Source organism: Anas platyrhynchos, chromosome 3 (genome assembly GCF_047663525.1).
Source record: "Anas platyrhynchos isolate ZD024472 breed Pekin duck chromosome 3, IASCAAS_PekinDuck_T2T, whole genome shotgun sequence".
NCBI lineage: Eukaryota > Metazoa > Chordata > Aves > Anseriformes > Anatidae > Anas > Anas platyrhynchos.
In genome coordinates this window covers 14989695-15009619 of record NC_092589.1, presented here as the reverse complement: position 1 = coordinate 15009619, position 19925 = coordinate 14989695, and the positions used below count along the sequence as shown (strand labels likewise).

Here is a 19925-nt window from a genome sequence, read left to right as displayed (position 1 = left end):
CACAGGGCGAGGGGGCGTGGCCAAAGGGGGAGGGGGCGTGGCCACAAGGGAGGGGGCGTGGCCACTGGGGAGGGGGCGTGGCCACGCTCCCGCTGGTGGCGCGAGGGGGCGCGCCGGCGCCAGTGGCGGCCATGTTGGGCTTAAAGGGGCCGCGCCGCTGAGCGGAGGGGGAGGAGCGCGGGGGGGGAGGGGGTGGGGGGGGCGTTTTGGGGGCGTTTTGGGGCCGGGCCCCGCCCCGTGTCGCCGCCGCAGCCCCGCACCGGTCACCGCCGCCCTGTGCCGAGCAGGTAGGAGCGGAATCGAGGGGTTTTGGGGCGGTTTTTGTTTTTTTTTTGTTTTTTTTGGGGGGGTTTGGGGTCGGTTTGGGGTCGGTTTGGGGTCGGGGTGGGGGGCTGCGGTGTGGGGAGGGGGTGGGAGGGAAGGCCCCGGGGTACCGGGCCGCCCTGCTGCACTGTCAGCGGGGCTGGGGGGCGGGCAGGGGGGTGTCCTCCCAAAAATGGGGGTTTCCCCCCAAAATAGGGGTGTCCCCAAAAGAATGGGGGTGTCCCAAAAAAAAGGGAGTGTCCCCCCAAAATAGGGGTGTCCCAAAAAAACAGGGTGTACCTAAAAAATAGGGGTGTCCCCCCAAAAAATGGGGTGTCCCCAAAAAATAGGGGTATTCCCCAAAAGAATGGGGTATCCCCAAAAGAATGGGGCATCCCCAAAAAAATAGGGCGTCCCCAAAAAATTGGGTGCCTTCCCAAAATCGTGGTGCCCTCCCAAAATCATGGTGCCTTCCCAACCTTGGGGTGCCCTCCCAAAATTGTGCTGCCCTCCCCCTATAGGGCTGCCCCCCGGAGCCCCCTTACCGTGCCTCCCTAGGGCACCCCGACCCCACTGTCCCCTGGGAGCCCTGGGGTGGGTTCAGCCCCCCCGGCCCGGGTGGGTTTCGGGGTGCTCCCCACCAGGCCCCGGTGCTTTGGGGCTACCAGGATGACGTCCCCATAGCCAGCCGGGGCATGGAAATAGGGCCTGGGCGGCTGTGGGGCAGCCCTACGGCTCCACGAGCTGGGTTTTGGGGTGCCACCAAGCAGGGGTGCCCCCCCCCCCGAGCTATAGGATCGGTATTAGGGTGCGCAGCTGGGATCCCAGAGGGATCGGCGTCACCCCCCCGAGCCCTTGGAGACCAGCTCGGTGGCTGCCGGGGGTGGCACCCATGGGGTCGGTGTGCGTGGCACTGCACCGAGCACGGCCCTATATCCGTCAGCACCGTGCCCACGGGGGGAACCGGGATCACCGGGCAAGCCGCTGCAGGCACCCAGGTAGGGCTGCTGGGGGGCAGATTCCCCGCTGGTGACGGGGACGGGCAGGGTGCCCGGCCGTCCCGTAACAAAGGGGCCGCTCCGAGCCGTGGTTTCGGGGTGAGTTTCCTCCCGGGGAGGCAGGGTGGAGCGGGACCGGGATGCTGGGAAAGGATGGAGGGGTTTTGGGGTGGAACAGGGGGGTTTTGTCCCCGTTTTTCCCGGCCCCAAGGATACGCAGCGGGCGTGCCTCCCGCTGCCAGACAAAGCCGGAGGAGCGATGACGGAGGCGGCTGCGAGCGCGCAGCAGCGGCTCGCAAACTTTGGGGGCCGCGTTTCCACCCGAAACCTTTCCCCGGGCGAAGAAATCCCTTCCCGAGCGGAGCTGCACCCCGCTGGAGGGGCTCTGGGGGGACACGGTTCCCCCGAAACCTCCGTCAGGGAGAAGGGATGCGGCTGGAGGAGGGCTGGGGGATGGCGCTGCCGCAGGGAGCCGTGGCCGGGCAGCCTGGAGACGTTGGCACAATGGTGGGAGGCTGCGGAGGGCCCCCAGCCCTCACCAGCCCCCCCAGCGCCGTGCCCGGCTCCTCTGCGCCCTGCTGGGGTCCTCTCCTAGCGCCCTTGGGGTCAGCTCCCCAAGGGAAAAAAGCACCTGCCCCCACTGCCAGCGAGGAGGAGGAGGAGGAGGAGGAGGAAGAGGAGGAGGAGGGTGGTGGCGCGCAGCGAGCGCGGGGTCAAAGATCTCCGGCGGCCCAGACGCAGGGTAAATAAACGGGGCTGAGCTCTGCGGGGCCAGAGGAAGGAGCAGGAAGCTCCTCGGGAGGAATGCCCAGGTGGGAACGGCAGCGGCGATCCCAAAAAGGGGTTTGGGGAGGGCGCAGGGGACGCGCCGCGAGGCTTTGACCTTGGCGAGGAGGTGCCGGGTAGAGGCTGGGTTCGTGAGCAAACCCAACCCTGCGCTTATGGTGCAGGATCAGGGAGCTGGCTGCAGGGGCACGGGGCTGCGGGGGAATTATTCCGCCTGCTCCCACCCCGCTGCCTGCTGCCGGGGCCGGGTGCTGGCTGTGCGCAGCGAGCCGCCCGCCCTCCCCATCGGGCCGGGGGGAGACGCTGGGCGATGCCTGGCTGCGCTCCAGGACAGAGGTTTTCGTGGTGCCCCGCTCAGCACAGCCGCAGCAGATGCGGAGTGGATTTGGCTGCTGGGAACGTGAGCAGGAGGTGGTTTTTAATTTTATTTTTTATTTTTTTTCCTTTTTTTTTTTTATAAAAACAACACCTTCTCAGCTGATGCTAGCAGGCGGGTTTGGGTGCTGAAGGCTGTGCGTTTTCCAGGCCAGCCGGGCTTGCAAACAGCACGAGGGGCTGTGAGGAGCCATCGGGCTTCCTGCTACGGCACGTGGCTCCTCCGATTTATTTATTTTACCTGCGTTGCCTCCCGTGTGTGTGTTCCACAATCATCAAAGAACAAAAGCAGTGAACCCTTTCTGCTCTTGATAGGATGCCAACCCCACCAGCTCCTCCGTCTGCCCCGGGGCAGATGTGTGCCCTGGACGTTGGCTCTGGCTTTGGGAACGCAGGAGCTGTTTGGGCAACCACAACAACCCCAGTTTGGCATTTCCAGGAGGAGATGAGAAGCCCCCGGGTCCTTTCCGAACCTGGAAAGCCAGGTTTCGGGCAGGTTGTGTTGCAGCACATTTTCTGTAAGAGGTCAGGGTGGCGGGGAGCTGGAGCTGCTGGGACAGAGAGGGGTGTTCAGTGCTTAGGGAAAGAGCATTTCTGGAGTTTCCCCTCTTCTTGTGGGAGAACCCATCCACGCGAGCTGCACAGCTCCCTCCTGAGCCCTAGTTCAACGCCCTGGGGCTCCTGCAGCCTGCGGGTTAGCACAGGCTTTCCCGACGCAGCCCTTCTGGCATCCAGAAGGGCTCCTGGAGCTCCGCACGCAGCCAGAGCTGGCATGTGGCAGCTGCTGCTGCAAGAAGCAGTCCTGGCACCGAACCCCGGCCAGGGCGTGGGGAGGGCTGAGCTGTTGGGCAGCACCCTTTGGCTTTGGGGTTGCAGCTCAGAAACGTGCTGGGTAGGAGCTCCCAGGGTGCCAGCGTCCTGTTTGTGTGCCCTTGGGGGCTCTGAGGTGTCCCGGCTGCCCCTAGGCTCCTGCGGTCCCTGTTTGTTTCCTGGTGCTATGGCACCAAAACGAGGAGGAAGCTTGTGACACCAGCTCTGCTCAACCTCAGCGCTCTGTTTCACTGCCCTCGATTTATTTTTTGCTGTCCGAGGTGTCGGGTCGAGCTTTGGTTGTGGCGTGGAGGCTCGGCTGTGCGTCGGCGATCTCGCTTTCAGCTTCGTGGAGGCCAGCCAGCCTTCCAAAAAACCCTTTATTCGGTGGTTTGACAGCAACGAGCTGGCTGAGGTCCAAAAAAGAAAACCCCAAACCCTAACAAAACAACCCCCAAAGCCTTCCCTGTTGCCTGAAGCAGGTCAGCCACCTCCTGTAGGTACCCAAAGCACAGGGCTGGGGTACCTGCTGTGCCCACACGCCTCCAGCCCCGCGGTTCCGTGCCTGCAGTGCTCATCCGTGTCCCTCTCCCAGGCTTCTTCGCTCCTTCTCGCTATGAATCAGCCTCATTCTGCTCCCCAGGAAGCTTTTTGTCCAGAACCCGGTTGTTTTTCCTGCAATTACCGCATCCTGAGATCGCGTTCTCCTACAGAAGAGCTCGCGGAGAGCAGTGGCAGGCACCCGCGGGCTGAAGGTCTTGTGCGAGCTGTGCAGCGCCGTGTCGCACGTACACTTGGTCTGGGGACGTGCAGGGAGACGAGCTGAATTTGTTGAGGCACGTGTAGAGGTAACAAAAGACCACCTGAAGTCTTATCCCATCCTAGCTGCCCCCTGATTTCCCCGGTGCCAAGTTCGTGGCTCCCCAGAGCCTCCTGGCAGCGAGCTCCTGAGCTTTGAGGTCCGCTTGGACCCATCTCGTCTGGCATCCTTGTCTTCGTTGCGGGCTTCAGACGTGAGCGCCGAAGCTTCCAGCTCTTTCCTCTTCCATCTCTCGTGTGTGGGAGCGGATTTCAGCGGCAGAAGAAGTGGGCTGAGAAAAACTGCTGACGCTCGGTGGTTTCCCGGTGCCGCACCGGAGCGCGGGAGGGAGGTTTGTGCCCAGCAGGACGCGGCAGCTGGTGGCTCCCCGGCTGCCTGCAAGCGCCGCAGAGCTCCGTGCAGGCTTCCTCCTGCCCTGCCTGCCCCCAAAAACGGGAGCAGGGCTGTTCCAGCAGCTCGCCGTCCACGGGGAGGCCGTGCCAAGTGGAGCAGAAACGCGCCGGTGGAGACCTGAGCCGCCGCCACGCGCCCCAGAGCTGTGGGGATGGCAGCTGGATAAAGGAGGAGCTGGGTGCTCCAGCCTGAGCCTCCCCTTTCTGCCCGGGTAAAGGACACTCCGTGCCCTTTGCTGAACGTGTGGGAGCAGGAAGAGTGCTTGTGCAGCAGCCTCAGCCTGCCTGGCCTTGGCATCGGTTGCCATAGAGCGCGGTGCCTCTCCGGAGGGCTGCGCACCGGGCACAGACCTGCCAGCCCTGGGGAGGGCTGGAAATAAGGCTCCGGGGGGAAGAATCCTCGCTTTGGGGGATAATGAGCCATCTTCCAACGGTGTTTGAGGGTTTACTTCCCTTCGGTCCTCTCTTTGTTTTCTTGGTGGTGTTTGGGAGTGAGCAGCCCGGGTGCTGTGCAGCCCGCTCGGCTCCCTTGGAAGCTGGAGCTGGTGCCCGGCAGGGCTGTGCTTGTCACAGAACCACAGAAGGGTTTGGGTTGGAGGAGACCTCAAAGATTACTGAATTCCACCCCCTGCCATGTGCAGGGACACCTCCCACCAGCCCAGGCTGCCCAAAGCCCCATCCAGCCTGGCCTTGAGCACCTCCAGGTCACGGTTGTTTCATTCCATCTCCCTTCTCAGACAACCTGCAGCCTTTACAGCTTGGCAAAAGAAGCTGAGTGTGGGGACTGGGAGATGCTCCCGGCTTTTTTTTTTTTTCTTCTGGAAGGGCAGAAGAAAGACAGGCTGTTGCTGGAGCAGGGATCCTGGTGTTTTAACACGCAGCTCAGCAGTTTCTCAGGTGCTGGGTAGCTCTGCGCACAGCGGAATTAATGAGCCTGATTTCCTATGGATCTGGGGCTTGTGGGGCTGTTATCTAGCAAGGTGTGAGCTCTGGTGGCTTTTTATCCTTCAGCAGTTGTTACCTGGGCTTCTGTGGAAGCAGGTAGGTGTGTGCTGCGCCTTGCTAGCAAGCTGGGAAGCCTCGCACATCTCTCCTGGATTGTGCTCGCCCGCAGAAGGCTGACTGGGGAAGGTTTGGGGGTTTCCATTGTTGCTTCAGCACTCAGTCCCTCCCCTGATGTTTTATCAAGGTGGGAAAGAGCACAGGGGGGTTACGGGTCTGGTGGATTCCCCAGGAACGGGCAGCTAAGCAATTTGGAAAATGGGTTACGAGTGGCAGCCAGTTCTCAACAGCATCTCCTTTCCTTCAGAACAATAATTTATGCCCCGTAGTTAGATCCCGGGGACATTTTCCCTGCCGCTCTTACCCTTTGCTCTTCCCACTTTGTTGCCAAGCACAAATCTCGGCTCCTAAATGGAAGCTAAATCACTCGTGGCTGGCTGCTGGAACAGCCCCCAGGCACTCAGGTTTTGGTTTTCTCTCTCCCCAGGGCTGCAGGACCAGGACTATGTCCACCATGGTGTACCCAAGGGAGGAGAAACTGGACAAGCTGAGCCAAGAGGAGATCATTTCCAACACCAAGCTGGTGATGCAGGGGCTGGAGGCGCTCAAGAACGAACACAACTCCATCCTGCACAGCTTGCTGGAGACCATCAAGTGCCTGAAGAAGGATGAAGAAGCCAACCTGGTGCACGAGAAATCCAACCTGCTCCGCAAATCGGTGGAGATGATCGAGCTGGGGCTTGGAGAGGCTCAGGTGAGAGCGGCGAGCGCCCTCCCGTGTGCTTGGTACCTGGGACTGACGGGGCGGGTGGCCCTGAGGGTGGTCCCCAAGCGTGTGTGTGAGGGACACGTGAGGCTGGGGGCTCTCCTGACCCTTCCTGTCCCTCCCGACCAGGTGATGATGGCGCTGTCCAACCACCTGAACGCGGTGGAGTCGGAGAAGCAGAAGCTGCGGGCTCAGGTGCGGAGGCTGTGCCAGGAGAACCAGTGGCTGCGCGACGAGCTGGCCAACACCCAGCAGAAGCTGCAGCGCAGCGAGCAGACCGTGGCTCAGCTGGAGGAGGAGAAGAAGCACCTGGAGTTCATGAACCAGCTGAAGAAGTATGATGAGGATGTCTCGCCTTCGGTAGGTCCTCGTCCTGTCAAGCAGCAGCCTTTTGCCCCCGGGGGGGTTGGACCCAGCGGGATGGCGTGGGTGTGACAGCCTTGCCCTGGGTCTGTTGTGTGGGAGAAAGGTGGTGGCAGAGACAGCGGGGAAGTTGGTGGTGGTTTGGGGCTGCAGCAACGGGGAGAGATTCGCAGCTGGCTCAGCCCGGGCTGCTGTCATCTCCTCCAAGAACCTACAGCCCTGTGATTCCCATCTTAGGAGGAGAAGGAGGGCGACTCCACCAAGGACTCCCTGGACGATCTGTTCCCAAATGAGGAGGAAGAACACGGTCCTGGATGTAAGTGTGGGCTTCTGCTTGGTGTTGGTTGCTGACTGTCCCCATTCCAACCCGCCCTGCCGACCGTGCCCCCGTGTCCTGTTCTGTGCCCGCAGTGCCCCACCAGCACAGCAGCGCGGTGGCAGCTGCCCAGCAGGGAGGCTACGAGATTCCCGCACGCTTGCGCACCCTCCACAACCTCGTCATCCAGTACGCCTCCCAGGGACGCTACGAGGTGGCTGTGCCTCTCTGCAAGCAGGCGCTGGAGGACCTGGAGAAGACATCGGGCCACGATCACCCCGATGTGGCCACCATGCTCAACATCCTGGCGCTGGTGTACAGGTGAGGGTGGTGGGGAGGACACAGCGGGGCCAGGAGGGCTTTCTCCTCCTGTTCACCCGCTCGGCACATTGTGGTGGCAAGGAGTTCTTCCAGCTTCCAAGGATTTGCCTTTTAGAAAGGGTTTTTGGCACAGGTAAAGGATTTGGACCGCCAAACTCCCTGATAAAACCAGGGACTGGCTAAAGCAGGGAGGAAAGGAGAAATGGGTGGGCTGTGGGAGCTGGTGTGTGCGGAGGGAGGACTGCTGGTTGTGGTTCTGCTTGCCGTGGGCTGTGGTGTCCAAACCCTGAATAACTCGCTGGCTTTGCACCGCAGGGATCAGAACAAATACAAAGAGGCAGCGCACCTCCTGAACGACGCGCTCTCCATCCGGGAGAAGACCCTGGGCAAAGACCACCCGGCGGTGAGTGTCTCCCTCCTCCCTTGGTCACTCCTCTTGCCCAGGGACCCTGGGGTGTGTGGGGTGCTGTTTGGCCACATCATCCTCTTTCTGCCAATCTTGTTCAGCGTGGCCTGGCAGCATCCAGGAGAAACCAGTTCCTGACACGTAGGCAAGGTTGGTCCCACTGAATTCATCTTTGTTTCAAAAAAAAACCTTTTATCTCTGCAGGTGGCTGCAACTTTGAACAATCTGGCTGTCCTCTACGGCAAGAGAGGGAAGTACAAAGAAGCAGAGCCCCTGTGTAAGCGAGCCCTGGAGATCCGTGAGAAGGTACTGCACTCCCACAGCCTCCCTTCCAGCTCCTTAGGGTTTTCTTTCCCTTCCTTGCCATGTTTAAATGTCTTTTTGTGGCTTCTCCTCTTCTGTGCACCCAGGTCCTAGGCAAAGACCACCCCGACGTGGCCAAGCAGCTGAACAATCTGGCCCTGCTGTGCCAGAACCAGGGCAAGTACGAGGAGGTGGAGTACTACTACTGCAGGGCCCTGGAGATCTACGAGAGCTGCCTGGGTCCTGACGACCCCAACGTGGCCAAGACCAAGAACAACCTGGTGAGACCCTGGGAGGAGGCGGTGTGAGGATGGGTGGGAGATGGGAGAGGTGGGCAGGGTAAATCTGTGTCGTCCAGCGGGATTGGAGCTGCTTTCTTGGTTGCAGGCCTCCTGCTACTTGAAGCAGAGCAAATACAAAGACGCCGAGGTGCTGTACAAGGAGATCCTCACCCGTGCTCACGTGAAGGAGTTCGGCTCCGTGGATGGTTCGTACGGCAGGAGTTACTGGGGCTGGGGAAGGCCCAGCAGTTTGGTCCCCTGGCTCTCAGCCTGAGCTTGGTATCCCCTTGGCAGAGGGATGGGGATGCCTTGCAGAGCCCCTGCTTTGGGCACTCCTCGAGACGCTGCCCTTGCAGTGTCTTGTGCTGGTCCACGTCCCTCGGAAGGAGACTTGGAGAGCTCTGGCCGTGAGCCTGTGCTTGGGAAGCAGCTGTGGCTAACGGGGGGACAGGGTTGTGCAGGAGCTGGAGCTCCAGGGGAAGTGTGGCAGAGCAAGGGGACGAGGTGGTGACCTGAGCTGTCTTGTGTCCTTCCCCGCACAGATGAACACAAGCCCATCTGGATGCATGCGGAGGAGAGAGAGGAGATGAGCAAGGTGAGTCTAAGCTGGGGGCGCAGCAAGAGCTGAGGGGAAAGATTCATCTTGTAAAGCTGCTGGCCAAAGCTGGCCCAACAGAGCCATGCTGGCTGTGCCCCCTTCTCTCCCAGGGCTGTGGGGCAGGCGGGGAAATCCAGCCTTGCAGGAGAGATGTGCAGCTGGAGTGAGATTCATTTTTACAGCCTGGGCAAGGACTGAGCCTCGTCCTCCCCTGGGACGTTTGGGCTGGGCACAGCTGCCCTGGGGGCAGTGGCACAGCACGGTCAGGAGTGGTGACCACACACCTGGCTTGTCCTGCTGGGGCTGCTGCGCTCCGCTTCGTGCCATTTCCAGATTTCCTATTAAAAAAAGTATCAAACCGTCTTTGTAGAGCTTCACTTTTTTTTTTTTATTTTTTTCCCCTCGCCCCTCTTTCTCCCTGCCCTTAGTGGCAGCAGGGAGAGGCCGGCTTTCCTTACAGCAGCTCCGGCCTCGAGTCTAGGCTTTTTGTGCCCCCGGAGCATTTCACGGCGGTTTCAGCCACCCTTTTAGGGCTGCCTGTGTGCAGGCATCAGAGGCATTTTGAACATTAAGTGGTCTTATCCTTGGGGTTGCCCAGGACCCCTAAACGTGCCCGTGTTCCAGGCCTGATCCTGGTGCCCGGAGGGCTAACAGATATCCTCTCACCCTACAGAGCAAGCACAGAGACAGCGCTCCCTACGCCGAGTACGGCGGCTGGTACAAGGCCTGCAAGGTTAGCAGGTAAGAGGGGTTCGTGGTGGGCAGCTTAGGGGTGGGCGAGGTGCCCCCAGGGCTCACCCTGCGTCTGTTCCCCGCAGCCCAACGGTGAACACCACCCTGAGGAACCTGGGCGCGCTGTACCGGCGCCAGGGCAAGCTAGAGGCAGCAGAGACCTTGGAGGAGTGTGCAGTTCGCTCCCGGCGGCAGGTAACCCTGGGGGGACCTTGCTCAGTGGGGGAACTTTGGGGTTTCGGGGCTGTCCCGTGCCTTGCAGCCTCCCATCTCCGTGGCTGACGTCCCCGTAACAGCTCGGGGCTTGGGGTTGGGGTTGGGGTTGGGGTTGGGGTTGTGTGTGTGCATGTATGCTCGTGGATGGATGGAGCACGTGTTTTCGGGGGAATATTGTGTTGGGGGGGCTCTGTGTTGTGATGGAAGCGTGGCTCTTGGAGCGCAGGAATCCTGCAGCTGCCTTAGGACAGGATCCTGGGCTTTGTCAGCCACCGAGGAGACCTGCACTCACCGGAATATTTTCTTCCTACTAATTGCTCGTCCAGGAAATACAGTCGAGATTTCCCAGAGCTCCTCTCACCCTAAACTCCTCTCAGTCCTCACACAAAGCGGGAGTTGTGAGCACCCAGCACAAAGGCTGGGGGAGAGCAGAAACCCTCACGCACCAAAACGTGAAGGACAAAAAGTTTTCAGCTTCGGGGCAGCGAGCCCTCGTCACTCGGGGTGGCTCATGGCTTGAAAGGGGCTCCCCGAACCTGAAACCCAAACTGAGGCTGCTCAGTGCAGGAGAGGATTTGGTTCTGTCCTCGTGCGGGAGGATTTTGGCTGTGATGGGCCGGGCCCGGGCAGGGCAGCACCACGGAAGGGCGAAACCTGGTGCTTCCTTATCCCTTCCTCCTTGCAGGGCATCGACCCCATCAACCAGACGAAGGTGGTGGAGATCCTGAAGGAGGGCGACGGCACAGAGAGGCGTCGGAGCCTGGGTGGCGGCGTCAAGTACGAGAATGCCACAGACGGTAGCGAGGAAGTGAGTATGGGCGTGGAATGGAGCGGGGTAAGTACAAGACACCATCAAGAACGGCCTCAGCTGGCTGCTGGAGGGAAGGGGCAGCCCGGCTCAGGGCTCTCCCCGTGTGGCCTGTCGTGGCATCCTCGTCTGCCTCCATTTATCCCCTTCCTGCACACTTCTTCCTCCCCTTCTTTCTCGGTGGGAGCCAGCCAGCCCACGGAGGTGCGTGCCTGGGCCTGGCTGCTGGCGTACAGGCCAGAGACCCCCCCAAACAGGGGGGGCTGCGGGTTCCTGGCAGCGCACAGCATGAGCTGGTCCCGGCCCACAATTAATCTCAGCCTCGGCAACCTTATTAACACCTCTCCCCGCTGCGCACCCCTGGCAGGCCCACGCGGCCTGCGGGAGCATCTCGCCTCCGCGGCCTGCAGCGCGCCACACGGGCAGGGAGCGCAGGGAGCTCTGTGTGTGTGTGTGTGTGTTTGTGGGGCTGTGGCTGCGTGGTTTCAGGGCAGGGGACAGTCCTCAGGCAGCGCCACGGTGGTCTCGTGCCCCCCGCGGGCTCTGGATGAGCGAGGAGGTGGTGGCCAGGGGAGGCTGCTGGTGTGAGCCCGCTCGGACACCGAGGGGCACTTCAGTCACCGAGCTCGGAGGGAGGTGGAGGTGCAGGTTGAGGGGCAGGAGAACTCTGCGAGCAGGCTGGAGACGAGGCTGGAGACGAGGCGGCACAGGAGCATGTGTGAACACCCAGGGTGCTTGGCTCGAGGGCTGTTAATGCTTCCCCATCTCTAGCTCAGGGCGTAGCCGGCGCCTCGGGTGGGTGGGCTGCAGCCTGGCACTCACTGAGCACAAGTCCCTCCGCTTCCCCCCCTCACGCCTGCTCTCACTAACCCCGCCGTCCTCACCCGCATGAGCTGTCTCCCTTTCCTCCTTCCTCTCCCCCGGTGCCATGACAGCCCCTCAGCACCCAAGCCTGAAGCCCGCTGGCTCTCTTGATTGTGGATTGTACCCTGGAGGGGGTCTGGGGAGCAGAGCTTTGAGGGCTCCCCCGGACACCAGGCTGCCCTCAGCCTCAGTTTGTGGTGTCAGCACTGAGGAGGGTCCCACCCCGAGCCAAACACCGACTTTGGGCCCTCCTGTTCCCATTAGCAGAGGGGGACAGTCCCCATCCCCGCAATCCTTCCCCAGCCAGCTGTAGGGAGGTTTGGGGAGCCGGGACGTGGCTGCTCAGTGCCTTTCCCAGCCCAGCCAGCTCCCTCTGCCCCGCCAGCAGCCCCAAAAAGGAGGCTGAGGCAGCTCCCCCTGCCCCTGTCCATCACGGGCAGCTGTTCCCTCTGCTGGCCATGAGACCTCGGTCACACCACCCCAGGCATCTCTGCCACCATCCCTTGGCAGGGCTCTGGGAGCCCCAGGGGTGGCAGCGACCTCTCTGCCCCCTCGAGAAGCACCCCGGGGCCTGGCCCAGCTACCTGCTGCCCAGGTAAAGGTGCGATCCCACTGTTTGAGCCCCCCCAGCCTCCCTCCCCATCTAGACACCGCCCGGTGTCACCGCATGCAGCCCGGGCCGTGCCCCAGCACCTCCCCCAGGGTACCTCCGACCTCACGGCCTTGTGAATTGTGTCTCTCTCCTCTCTGTGCACTAGGCTTAAATGCCTCCCGAGACTCCCTCTTACCCCCTCCACCGCAGCCAACCACCTGGATGTGTGTGTTGTTACCTTCCGACTTTTCCTCCACCACCACCATCCCTCCTTCCTCGCCGAGAGCTCCGCGCCAGCCCCCCCAACCCTCCCGGCGCGCGAGGGCACCGCAGCGCCTGCAGAGGAGCTCCCGGCCCCCACGGGGCCCCGCTCCAGCCCCGTGGCCAGCAAGAGCAGGAAGGATCTCCGTTTTGGGGCACGGAGGCCTGGCCTCGGCAGGCCCATCGTGTGCCCGCTTGCTTTCTTCCCCCTCCCCCTCCCCCCCCATAGGTTTTTTAGCTGATTTTAGCACCCCGTAGCAAACCTGCGCTGGCCGTCCTCTCCCTGCAGCACGGGGCAGTCCCCGCAGTGCTCTCCTCCTCCTCCCCACAGCCCAGGAGGCTCTCAGCAGGGTTTTGGATGTCCCTACCATGCACCCCAGGTATGGGGTGACAGCCAAGGGACACCTGGCTGCTGGCTCCTAACCCGATGCTGTGGCTGAGCTGGCGGGGTGGCAGTAAGAGCAAGCGTCCCGTGGCTCCAGGGTCCCCGCACGTGGCTGAGAGGCGAGGGTGAAGCTGTTCTCTGTTTTTTTCGGAGGCAGAAGGATGGGTAGGAGGAGAGCGGAGCTGCTCTCCGAGCAGGTACCAGTGGCTGAGGGAGAGAAGGGGCTGGTGTGAAGCACAGCAGGGGGAAGAAGGAGGTGCGAGGAAGGGTGTGAGGGAAGGAAGAGCACGAGGGAGAGGTGAGGGGGCAGGAGGGAGGTTTCCAGAGGAGGAGGAGGCTTTCCTGGGAAGGAGGAAGAGTTCAGAAACACGGGACCTGGCTCACGAGGCACGGTCCTCGGGGCTGCGACTCGCTGTCCTTAGCCACGTGGACAGGAAGACCCAAACCCTCTTACAGGGGCCACAGGGCTGACCCTGGGCTGGTGTGGGGACAGCTCAGCACCCGCAGGGAAAAAGCCATCTTTTCCCAAAAGCAGCCCATTTTGCCGTGAGCCCCATACCCTTGGGTGCACGCCCCCATCCCACCCGCTGCGGGGAGAGAGGAGCCTGGGGAGGCTGCGGGGAGCAGGGCAGAGCCTAGAGGCCAGCGCAGGAATCCCCCCCCCCCTTTATTTATTTAGCTGGGTAGTTTCCTGCTTGTCACCTGGCAGTAAGAAACCTGCTCGTGTCTGCCTGAGCCTGGCTTTCCCCTGCTGCTGGTGGTGCTGGTGGTGGTGCAGAGGCCTCGGGGAGGCTCTCCTGGGAGCTTGTGCTTGCTGGAAAAGCAGGGGGCTCGTCCTCGGGACCACCACCACGGGGATCTGAGGGCTGTAGGGCTGCGCCGTGGCCGCCTCTCCCTCCCACCACGTGCTCCTCGGAGCGCGGGGAGCCCCCACCCCCCCCCCAGCACCACCCGGCTCGGCGCTCTGCCGCGTCCCCAACCTGGTGCTGTACCCACTGTACCTCCTGATTAAAGGCAGACAGACCCGAACCGCTGCCCTGTGCTTCTTTCCACGCTCCGGAGGGGCGAGAGGCTGCTGGGTCAGGCGGGGGTGCGCTTGGTGTCTGTGTGCGTGCAGGGGGGGGGACATGTGCTGCCGCATGGGAGGCAGGGGGGCGCCTTGCTGAGGGACCCCAGGCTGCTGTTCACCTCCCCAGCCTCCAACCTGGAGTTGTTCCCCAGCCTAGCCCTGCAGCCAAATGCTGGGGCTGCCACAGAGCACCAAAATTTGGGTTTTCTTCTACATTTATTTCTGGTACCCAGAAAAAGACCCCGCTGTGCTGAGCTTCATGGGCGGCCACATCCCGCCCGGGTCCTCTGCCCCCGTGCAGCGGAGGGGCTCGGTGGTGGAGCTGCTGCTTGTTCTCATCCCGGTGGGTGCAGCGAGGTGGGTGCTCTGCAGCAAACCAAGCCCCATCAGCCTGCTGGGTTAAAAATAACGCTGCAGAAGAGGGAGCGGGGAGAGAAAAGGAGGCTATTTTTAACCCGGAGTGCAGCAGCACTCGCTTCTGGCAGCGGTCTGCAGGCAGCCTGCACCGCTACAGCTGGGGAAACGGGGCTCCATCCTCCAGCCCCGACCCCACAGCTTTCCTCCCAGTGGGATCCTGCTGCCCCCGCACCACCATCCCGCTCCCCTGCCCCACCAATGCTCCCTGGCAAAAGGATCAGCGCCTGGCGTGGCAGAGCCCTGCCGGGAGCGTGGTGACCCAGCGCTAGCGGTGGCGGGGCTTTTTTGCTTCCTTCCCCTCTGTCCCCTCTGTCCCCTCCCCATCTTTGCTAGTGCCGCGTACCAGCTCTGCCCAAAGCTGCCTGTGATGCCCGGCGGAGGAGCGGGATTGCTTGCCCTGCTAATCCTGCGTTCCCTCTCTGCGTTCCCGGTGAGTGGGTGCCCGGCAGCAGCAGCAGCAGCAGCAGCAGCAGCGCGTGGTTTTCCCAGCTGGGGAACCCCTCGTGGCGGTGAGGAAGCAAAGAGGTGCTCGGCACCCCAGAGCAGATGGGATCGGGGCCGGGAGAAAGGTTTGCTGGTAGGGCACGGTCTGTTCGGATGGAGGGGTACAAAGGGGCTCCCGTGTGTGCTCACGAGGGCTTCTGTGGTTGCCTCACCTTTTTTCTGCCTCGTTGTGCCAGGGAAAACAGCTCTTGGGGCCACTGGGAGCAAAAGAAGACCACAGTTAACAGGTTACGAGAGCAAAAGCAGCCCCACACCAGCGGTGATGGCACAGCCCTGTGCCACGGGTGTGCCCGGCCGCGTGGGAGGGCTCGGTGACACAGTGGCACAAGGCGGTGGTGTGCTGGCAGCCGGCACGTGGCCACTGAACGCATCCACGTGGAGCTCAGCCACCAGAGGGGCGAGAGTCCATCAAGGGCTGAGAGTGCCTGTCTCCATCGCGGGGACATTTGGGGGCACGAGGGAGGCAACGGAGAGGGTTTAGGTTTAGGTTTGGGGCCAAGTTTGGTCTCGGTGAAAGCAGGCAGCAAAGGAGCCAGCCCGGAGCAGCCAGATGTCCCAAAGCCGATCGTCCCGGGGGCGTTCGAGGTGGGCTGAGTCCGTGTGCGAGTGCGGAGTGGTTCTGTCTGACACCAGTGGCCCAGGACCAGCGAGTGGGATGGACGGGGGGAGCACCACCAGCACAGCGAGGAAGGGGGAGAGGGGAGGCTCATCTCCAGCCGGCAGTGGCTGGGGAAGCAAATGCCCTAACAGCACGTCCTGACCTCACCGAAGGTGTCCCCAAGCTCGGGGACCCCCTTGCTGCTTGCTGACCCCGGGGAGCTGTAGGGGATGGAGCGGGGCTGGGGGTGCCGGCGGCCCGGTTCTCAGCGTGCCACAGCCCCCCCCTCGGCGCCGCTCAGCCCCGGCCCCTGGCTTGTGTCTCCGTCTCCAGGACGGCAGCGGCACCCTCCAGCGCAGCAGCTCCCTGGGGAAAATCCGCGAGGTGATTCGAAGGAGCAGCGAGATGTTGGTCAAGAAGCTGCAGGGCAACGGGCCCCTGGAGCCCAGGAACACCAGGTAGGGACCCCAGGGCGTTGGGGTGCCGCTGACGGAGGTCGGGCACCAACTGACCCCCCCCTCTCCTCTGCTTCCTCGCAGCATGAAGCGAGCCGCCTCGCTCAACTACCTGCACAAGTCCAGCGACGCTTCCTTCGAGGTGAGGGACGGGGACGGGGCAGGAGCAGGCACCGGGGGGGCCCGTGGGTGCCGGTTCTCATACGTGTTGTGTTTTTCAGGGCACCCAAGGGCTCCGTGCGGAGAGCAGAGGCCTCAGCGCCAGCAGCATGGATCTTTCCTCCCACAGCTCCCTGCTCGCTTCCAACTGACCCCCTTCTTTCGGTGTCCCCCCCCCCCCCGCACACTCAGCGCCTCGCCACGGCTTTATGGGGCCGCAGCCGGCCCCCTCCCCACCTCCACTGCTCCCTCCCCATCATCACGGTGCCCCCCTCGCTCCACCCCGGGGGTCCTGGCGGGGTGGGGGCTGCAAGGAGGTCCCCTAGCTAGTTTGGGATGACGGGGGGGACAGCAGGAAAGTAGGATCCTGGTGGGGTCAGGCTGCCCCATATTGCGTGGGGTGCCCCCCAGCACTGGGATGTCCCCCACCCCCTGGAGCCCCCGGGTGCTCTCCATCCCCGGGGCGCCCCTATGAGCCCCCAAGCTTGCGGGAGAGGGCTGGGGGCTGGAATTTGGGGCTGGAATTTGGGGCAGGGCGCGGCTCCCGAGCTGTACTTTCCGAAATAAAGCCCCCCACCCCTCCTAATCCGTGCCTGCCGCGGGTATTTGGGGAGGGAGGGGGGCGCGCAACGGGACTTGGGGGCGCGCAATGGGGGTCGGGGGCGCGCAACGGGGCGGAGAGCGATGACGTCGAAGGGGATGACGACGGGGCCGATGACGTCATCATGACGTCAGGAAGGGGCAGTGCTTTTCCGGAGCTGGGTGGAGTTGGAAAGGGTTTGGGGAGGGGTTGGTTTGGGGAGGAGAGGAGGGGGGGGGGGGGAAGATGGCGCGGATCAGGCTGGAGGACCTGGACGGGCTGGGCGAGGAGGAGGAGGAGGGGGATGAAGGCGGGGGGGGGGAGGCCGAGGAGGAGGAGGAGGACGAGGAGGAGCGGGGCCGGCTGTTTGCGCACTGGGAGGTCGTGGCCAGCACGCACCGGGTGAGCCTGCCCCCAGGTGAGCCCCGGGGAGGTGGTTTTGGGGGGGGAACACGGCCGGGATATGGGGTATTGGGAGGGGGGGGACACCCACCCAGGACACCCCCCCTGACCCCTTTGCCTTGCAGACATGGCTGGCCCCATCGTCCAGATGAACCGGCACAGCCAGGCGCGGGAGCCTGTGCCCCACGTCGCCCTGTCGCGACATGGCAAGGTGAGAGGACCCCCGACCTGCTTCTGCCCCCCCTTCTCCATGCAGCCACCCCCTCCCCCAGCCTCGCACCCCGCTGCCCGCCGCGCTCGGACGCCTCGCCAGCCGTGCCAAGCAAGCGTGGGCGCTTCTGCGTGCGGCTTGGGGTGCCACGGCGCAACAGGGCGTACAGCTGGCAGAAGTGTCCGAAATTTGAAGGGTTTGGGGGGGAAGATGGGTGAGGGGTGGCTGAAGTCGCTGGGTTTGTCCAGCCCCGAGCAGAGCAGGCTGAGGGGAGGCCTCATGGCAGCCTGCAGCTCCCTCACGAGGGGAGCGGAGGGGCAGGCGCTGAGCTCTGCTCTCTGGGGACAGCGACAGGACCCGAGGGAATGGCATGGAGCTGGGACAGGGGAGGGTCAGGCTGGGGGTTAGGGTCTGCACCCAGAGGTACTCGGGCACTGGGACAGGCTCCCCAGGGAAGTCATCACAGCACCGAGCTGCCAGAGCTCAAGCAGCATCTGTACAGCACCCTCAGACACAGATGGGTCAGATTTTGGGGTGGTGCCATGCAAAGCAAAGAGCTGGACTCGACGATCCACGCAGATCCCATCCAGCTCGGGATGCTCCGTGGTTCTGGCTGTCAGACCCCAGCACGTGTCGGTGTTTGTCACAGCCGCTGATCCCAACCTGGCGGCTGCTGCCTGAAGTCTCCCGCTCCTGCGAAGCCGCACACCTCCCCTAATCCCTTGCACAAAAAGCTGCTTTGGGAAATAACTGCGAAGAAGCGCCTGTCGGACTGGTTCCCGTGCCTCCGCGGGCTTGGTTAGGCTTGCTCCCAGCCAGCCGTCTGTCAGTTGTCCTCCGCACGAGGAGGGCTTAACCAGTTTCTCCCGGGACCGCTGCCTGCGGGACACGTCCCAGCACGCGGGCGCACGGCCCTGCAGCAGGGCTCCCCCGCGCTCCTTCCCCTGCTCTCCCGCGTCCCGGCGGCTCAGTCTGGACCCCTCTGTACCCACACGGATCCCGAGCAGGGGTGGTCCCCGGGACTCTGTGGGAGCTGAAGATCTGCTGTGGCTGTCGGTGCCTCCGTAGTGCCCGAGGAGGGTTCCAGAGTGTGATGGAAGTCGAGGTTCTCCCCCACGCCACAAAGCTGTCCCCTCTGCACGACCCGTGCTCGTGTCTCTGCTTCCCAATTTCACTTCTGGCTTCGGGAGAAGGATCCGAGCGGAGCGTGGTCCAACCTTCACAGCTCTCTTCTTGGTGCCACAGCTCTACCGCCAGACCTTCCTTTCTCCCGTGCAGGAGGTTTTTTGCTTCTTACCCCATGTGCACACAGCGTTCGAGGGAACACTTGCTGCCGCCCGAGCCTCCCCGCGCCCTGCCCTGCGTCTCCGCTCTTCCTTTCGCTGACGTCCTTGCCTGAGGTGTGCTCGCCGTGCCAGCCCCCCTCGCCTTCTCCACCCCCCCCTGCCAGGTGCTGGCGTCCCCATTTCGGCCGGATCCCTTCTCCCCGCTTCTCGCCTGCCTTCTCGGCGTTGGCTTTTGCCCCCCGAGCGCCACAAAACCCTGCCCGGCTTTGTGCTCTGGCCCTGTTGTTGCAGTGCGAGGAGGCGGCCTACGAGGAGCGGCACTACCCGGCCGGCAAGTGGGCGTGCGTCACCAAGGGGGAGCCCCTCTACGAGCAGAGCATCTCCCTCAGCTTCATGAAGCTGATGCGCTACATCTGCAAGGAGAACTCTGTAGGTGTGTGTGTGGGCAGCAGGGGGCTGGCAGGGTGCTCGGAGGGAGGGCCCTGCCTCCTCTCCGCCCTCTCACCCTGCCCGCTTGCTGCCTCCTTGCAGGGCGCTACCTGGGCATGACGGTGCCGGTGCTCAACGAAATCCACCTGAACGAGGAGGGGACAGAGCTGGAGCGCGAGGTCCTGACCGCCTATTACCTCCCGGGGCAGTTCCAGCAAAACCCTCCCGTCCCCATGGACCCCGAGATCCACATCACCGAGAGGGCGCCGCTCCGGGTGATAACCAGGTGACCCCAATGTTGGCCACGTTCCCTGGGCTCGTGGTGGCACCCCGGTGGGCAGAGGGGTGGGAGACCATGGCCGGGGTGATGAACAGCATCTGGTGGCTCTGTAGGCTGACGTTGTTCCCTTTTCCTGTAGGGTTTTCTACGGGATAACCACCGAGGAGACGATTCTGCGGGAGATCGGGCTCTTCTGGGAGCTCCTGGGCTCCACGGACGCCGTGCTCCGAGAAACCTACATCGTGGCCACCTACCAGAACCCCAGCGTCCCGCAGCGCCGCAACGAGATCTGGTTCATCCGACGGGCCGAGTGAGCCCCCACGGCCGGTCCTGACCCGGAGGAGGAGATGCCCGCCCGCGGAATGACGGACCGGGGGGCTACGGGCTGCCTTGGTGCACCTACAGGGGGGGAAACCTGCCCGCTTTGTGCTTCCCCTGGGGGGGGGGGGACCCTCGTAGCCATGCCGGCGTGACCTGGGTGGCTCTTAGCCCCGAGCCGGGGCCGTGGAGCCACACATGGAAGTCATGAGTTGGTGGTGTCCAAACGTGAGGAGCAAGAGAGGCTCAGCCACCGAACGGAGCCGCCGAAGCCTCACGGCCCCACCAGCCAGCTCCGTGCCCCCAAACACCGCCGCGCTGTCCTGGGGGGAGGCCGGCGGCGCCGAACGAGCAGCAAATAAACCCGGCTCAAGCGCTGCGCCTGCGGCTCGCTGGCGGCGGGGACGTGGGGCAGGCGGTGGGACTGGGGAGGCTGCGGAGTCGCCCGCGGCTTCCCCCGGGGCCTTGTGTGGTGCCGACCGCAAGCAGCGCAGGAAGCCGCGGTTCCGCTCCGCTGCG

The 19925-nt window shown here is 63.3% G+C and overlaps 2 protein-coding genes across 6 annotated transcripts; both read left to right on the top strand.

Annotated features, from left to right (window-relative positions):
• Positions 1–133: 133 nt before the first annotated feature.
• KLC4 (kinesin light chain 4) lies at positions 134–16486 on the top strand. 5 transcript variants are annotated; one of them, XM_027453521.3, is made up of 16 exons: positions 134–287; positions 5974–6240; positions 6382–6612; positions 6853–6931; positions 7027–7252; positions 7568–7655; positions 7863–7964; positions 8069–8242; positions 8349–8448; positions 8785–8837; positions 9514–9581; positions 9659–9767; positions 10474–10596; positions 15620–15744; positions 15826–15883; positions 15963–16486. In XM_027453521.3, exons 2-16 carry the CDS (start codon positions 5992–5994, stop codon positions 16050–16052), a joined length of 1875 nt encoding a protein of 624 aa, XP_027309322.1. In that variant the 5' UTR covers positions 134–287; positions 5974–5991; the 3' UTR covers positions 16053–16486. The 5 variants fall into 5 exon arrangements, with proteins under 5 accessions (XP_027309322.1, XP_027309325.1, XP_027309326.1 ...); XM_027453524.3 differs by having other exon boundaries at positions 10474–10623; XM_027453525.3 differs by lacking the exon at positions 134–287 and adding an exon at positions 1986–2113 and having other exon boundaries at positions 10474–10623.
• Positions 16487–16707: 221 nt separating this feature from the next.
• On the top strand, positions 16708–19785 carry LOC101801789 (heme-binding protein 1). Its single transcript, XM_038176694.2, has 5 exons — positions 16708–16898; positions 17008–17093; positions 18671–18812; positions 18911–19094; positions 19228–19785. The coding sequence occupies exons 1-5, from the start codon at positions 16727–16729 to the stop codon at positions 19400–19402; spliced, it is 759 nt and encodes a 252-aa protein (XP_038032622.2). The 5' UTR covers positions 16708–16726; the 3' UTR covers positions 19403–19785.
• Positions 19786–19925: the final 140 nt, after the last annotated feature.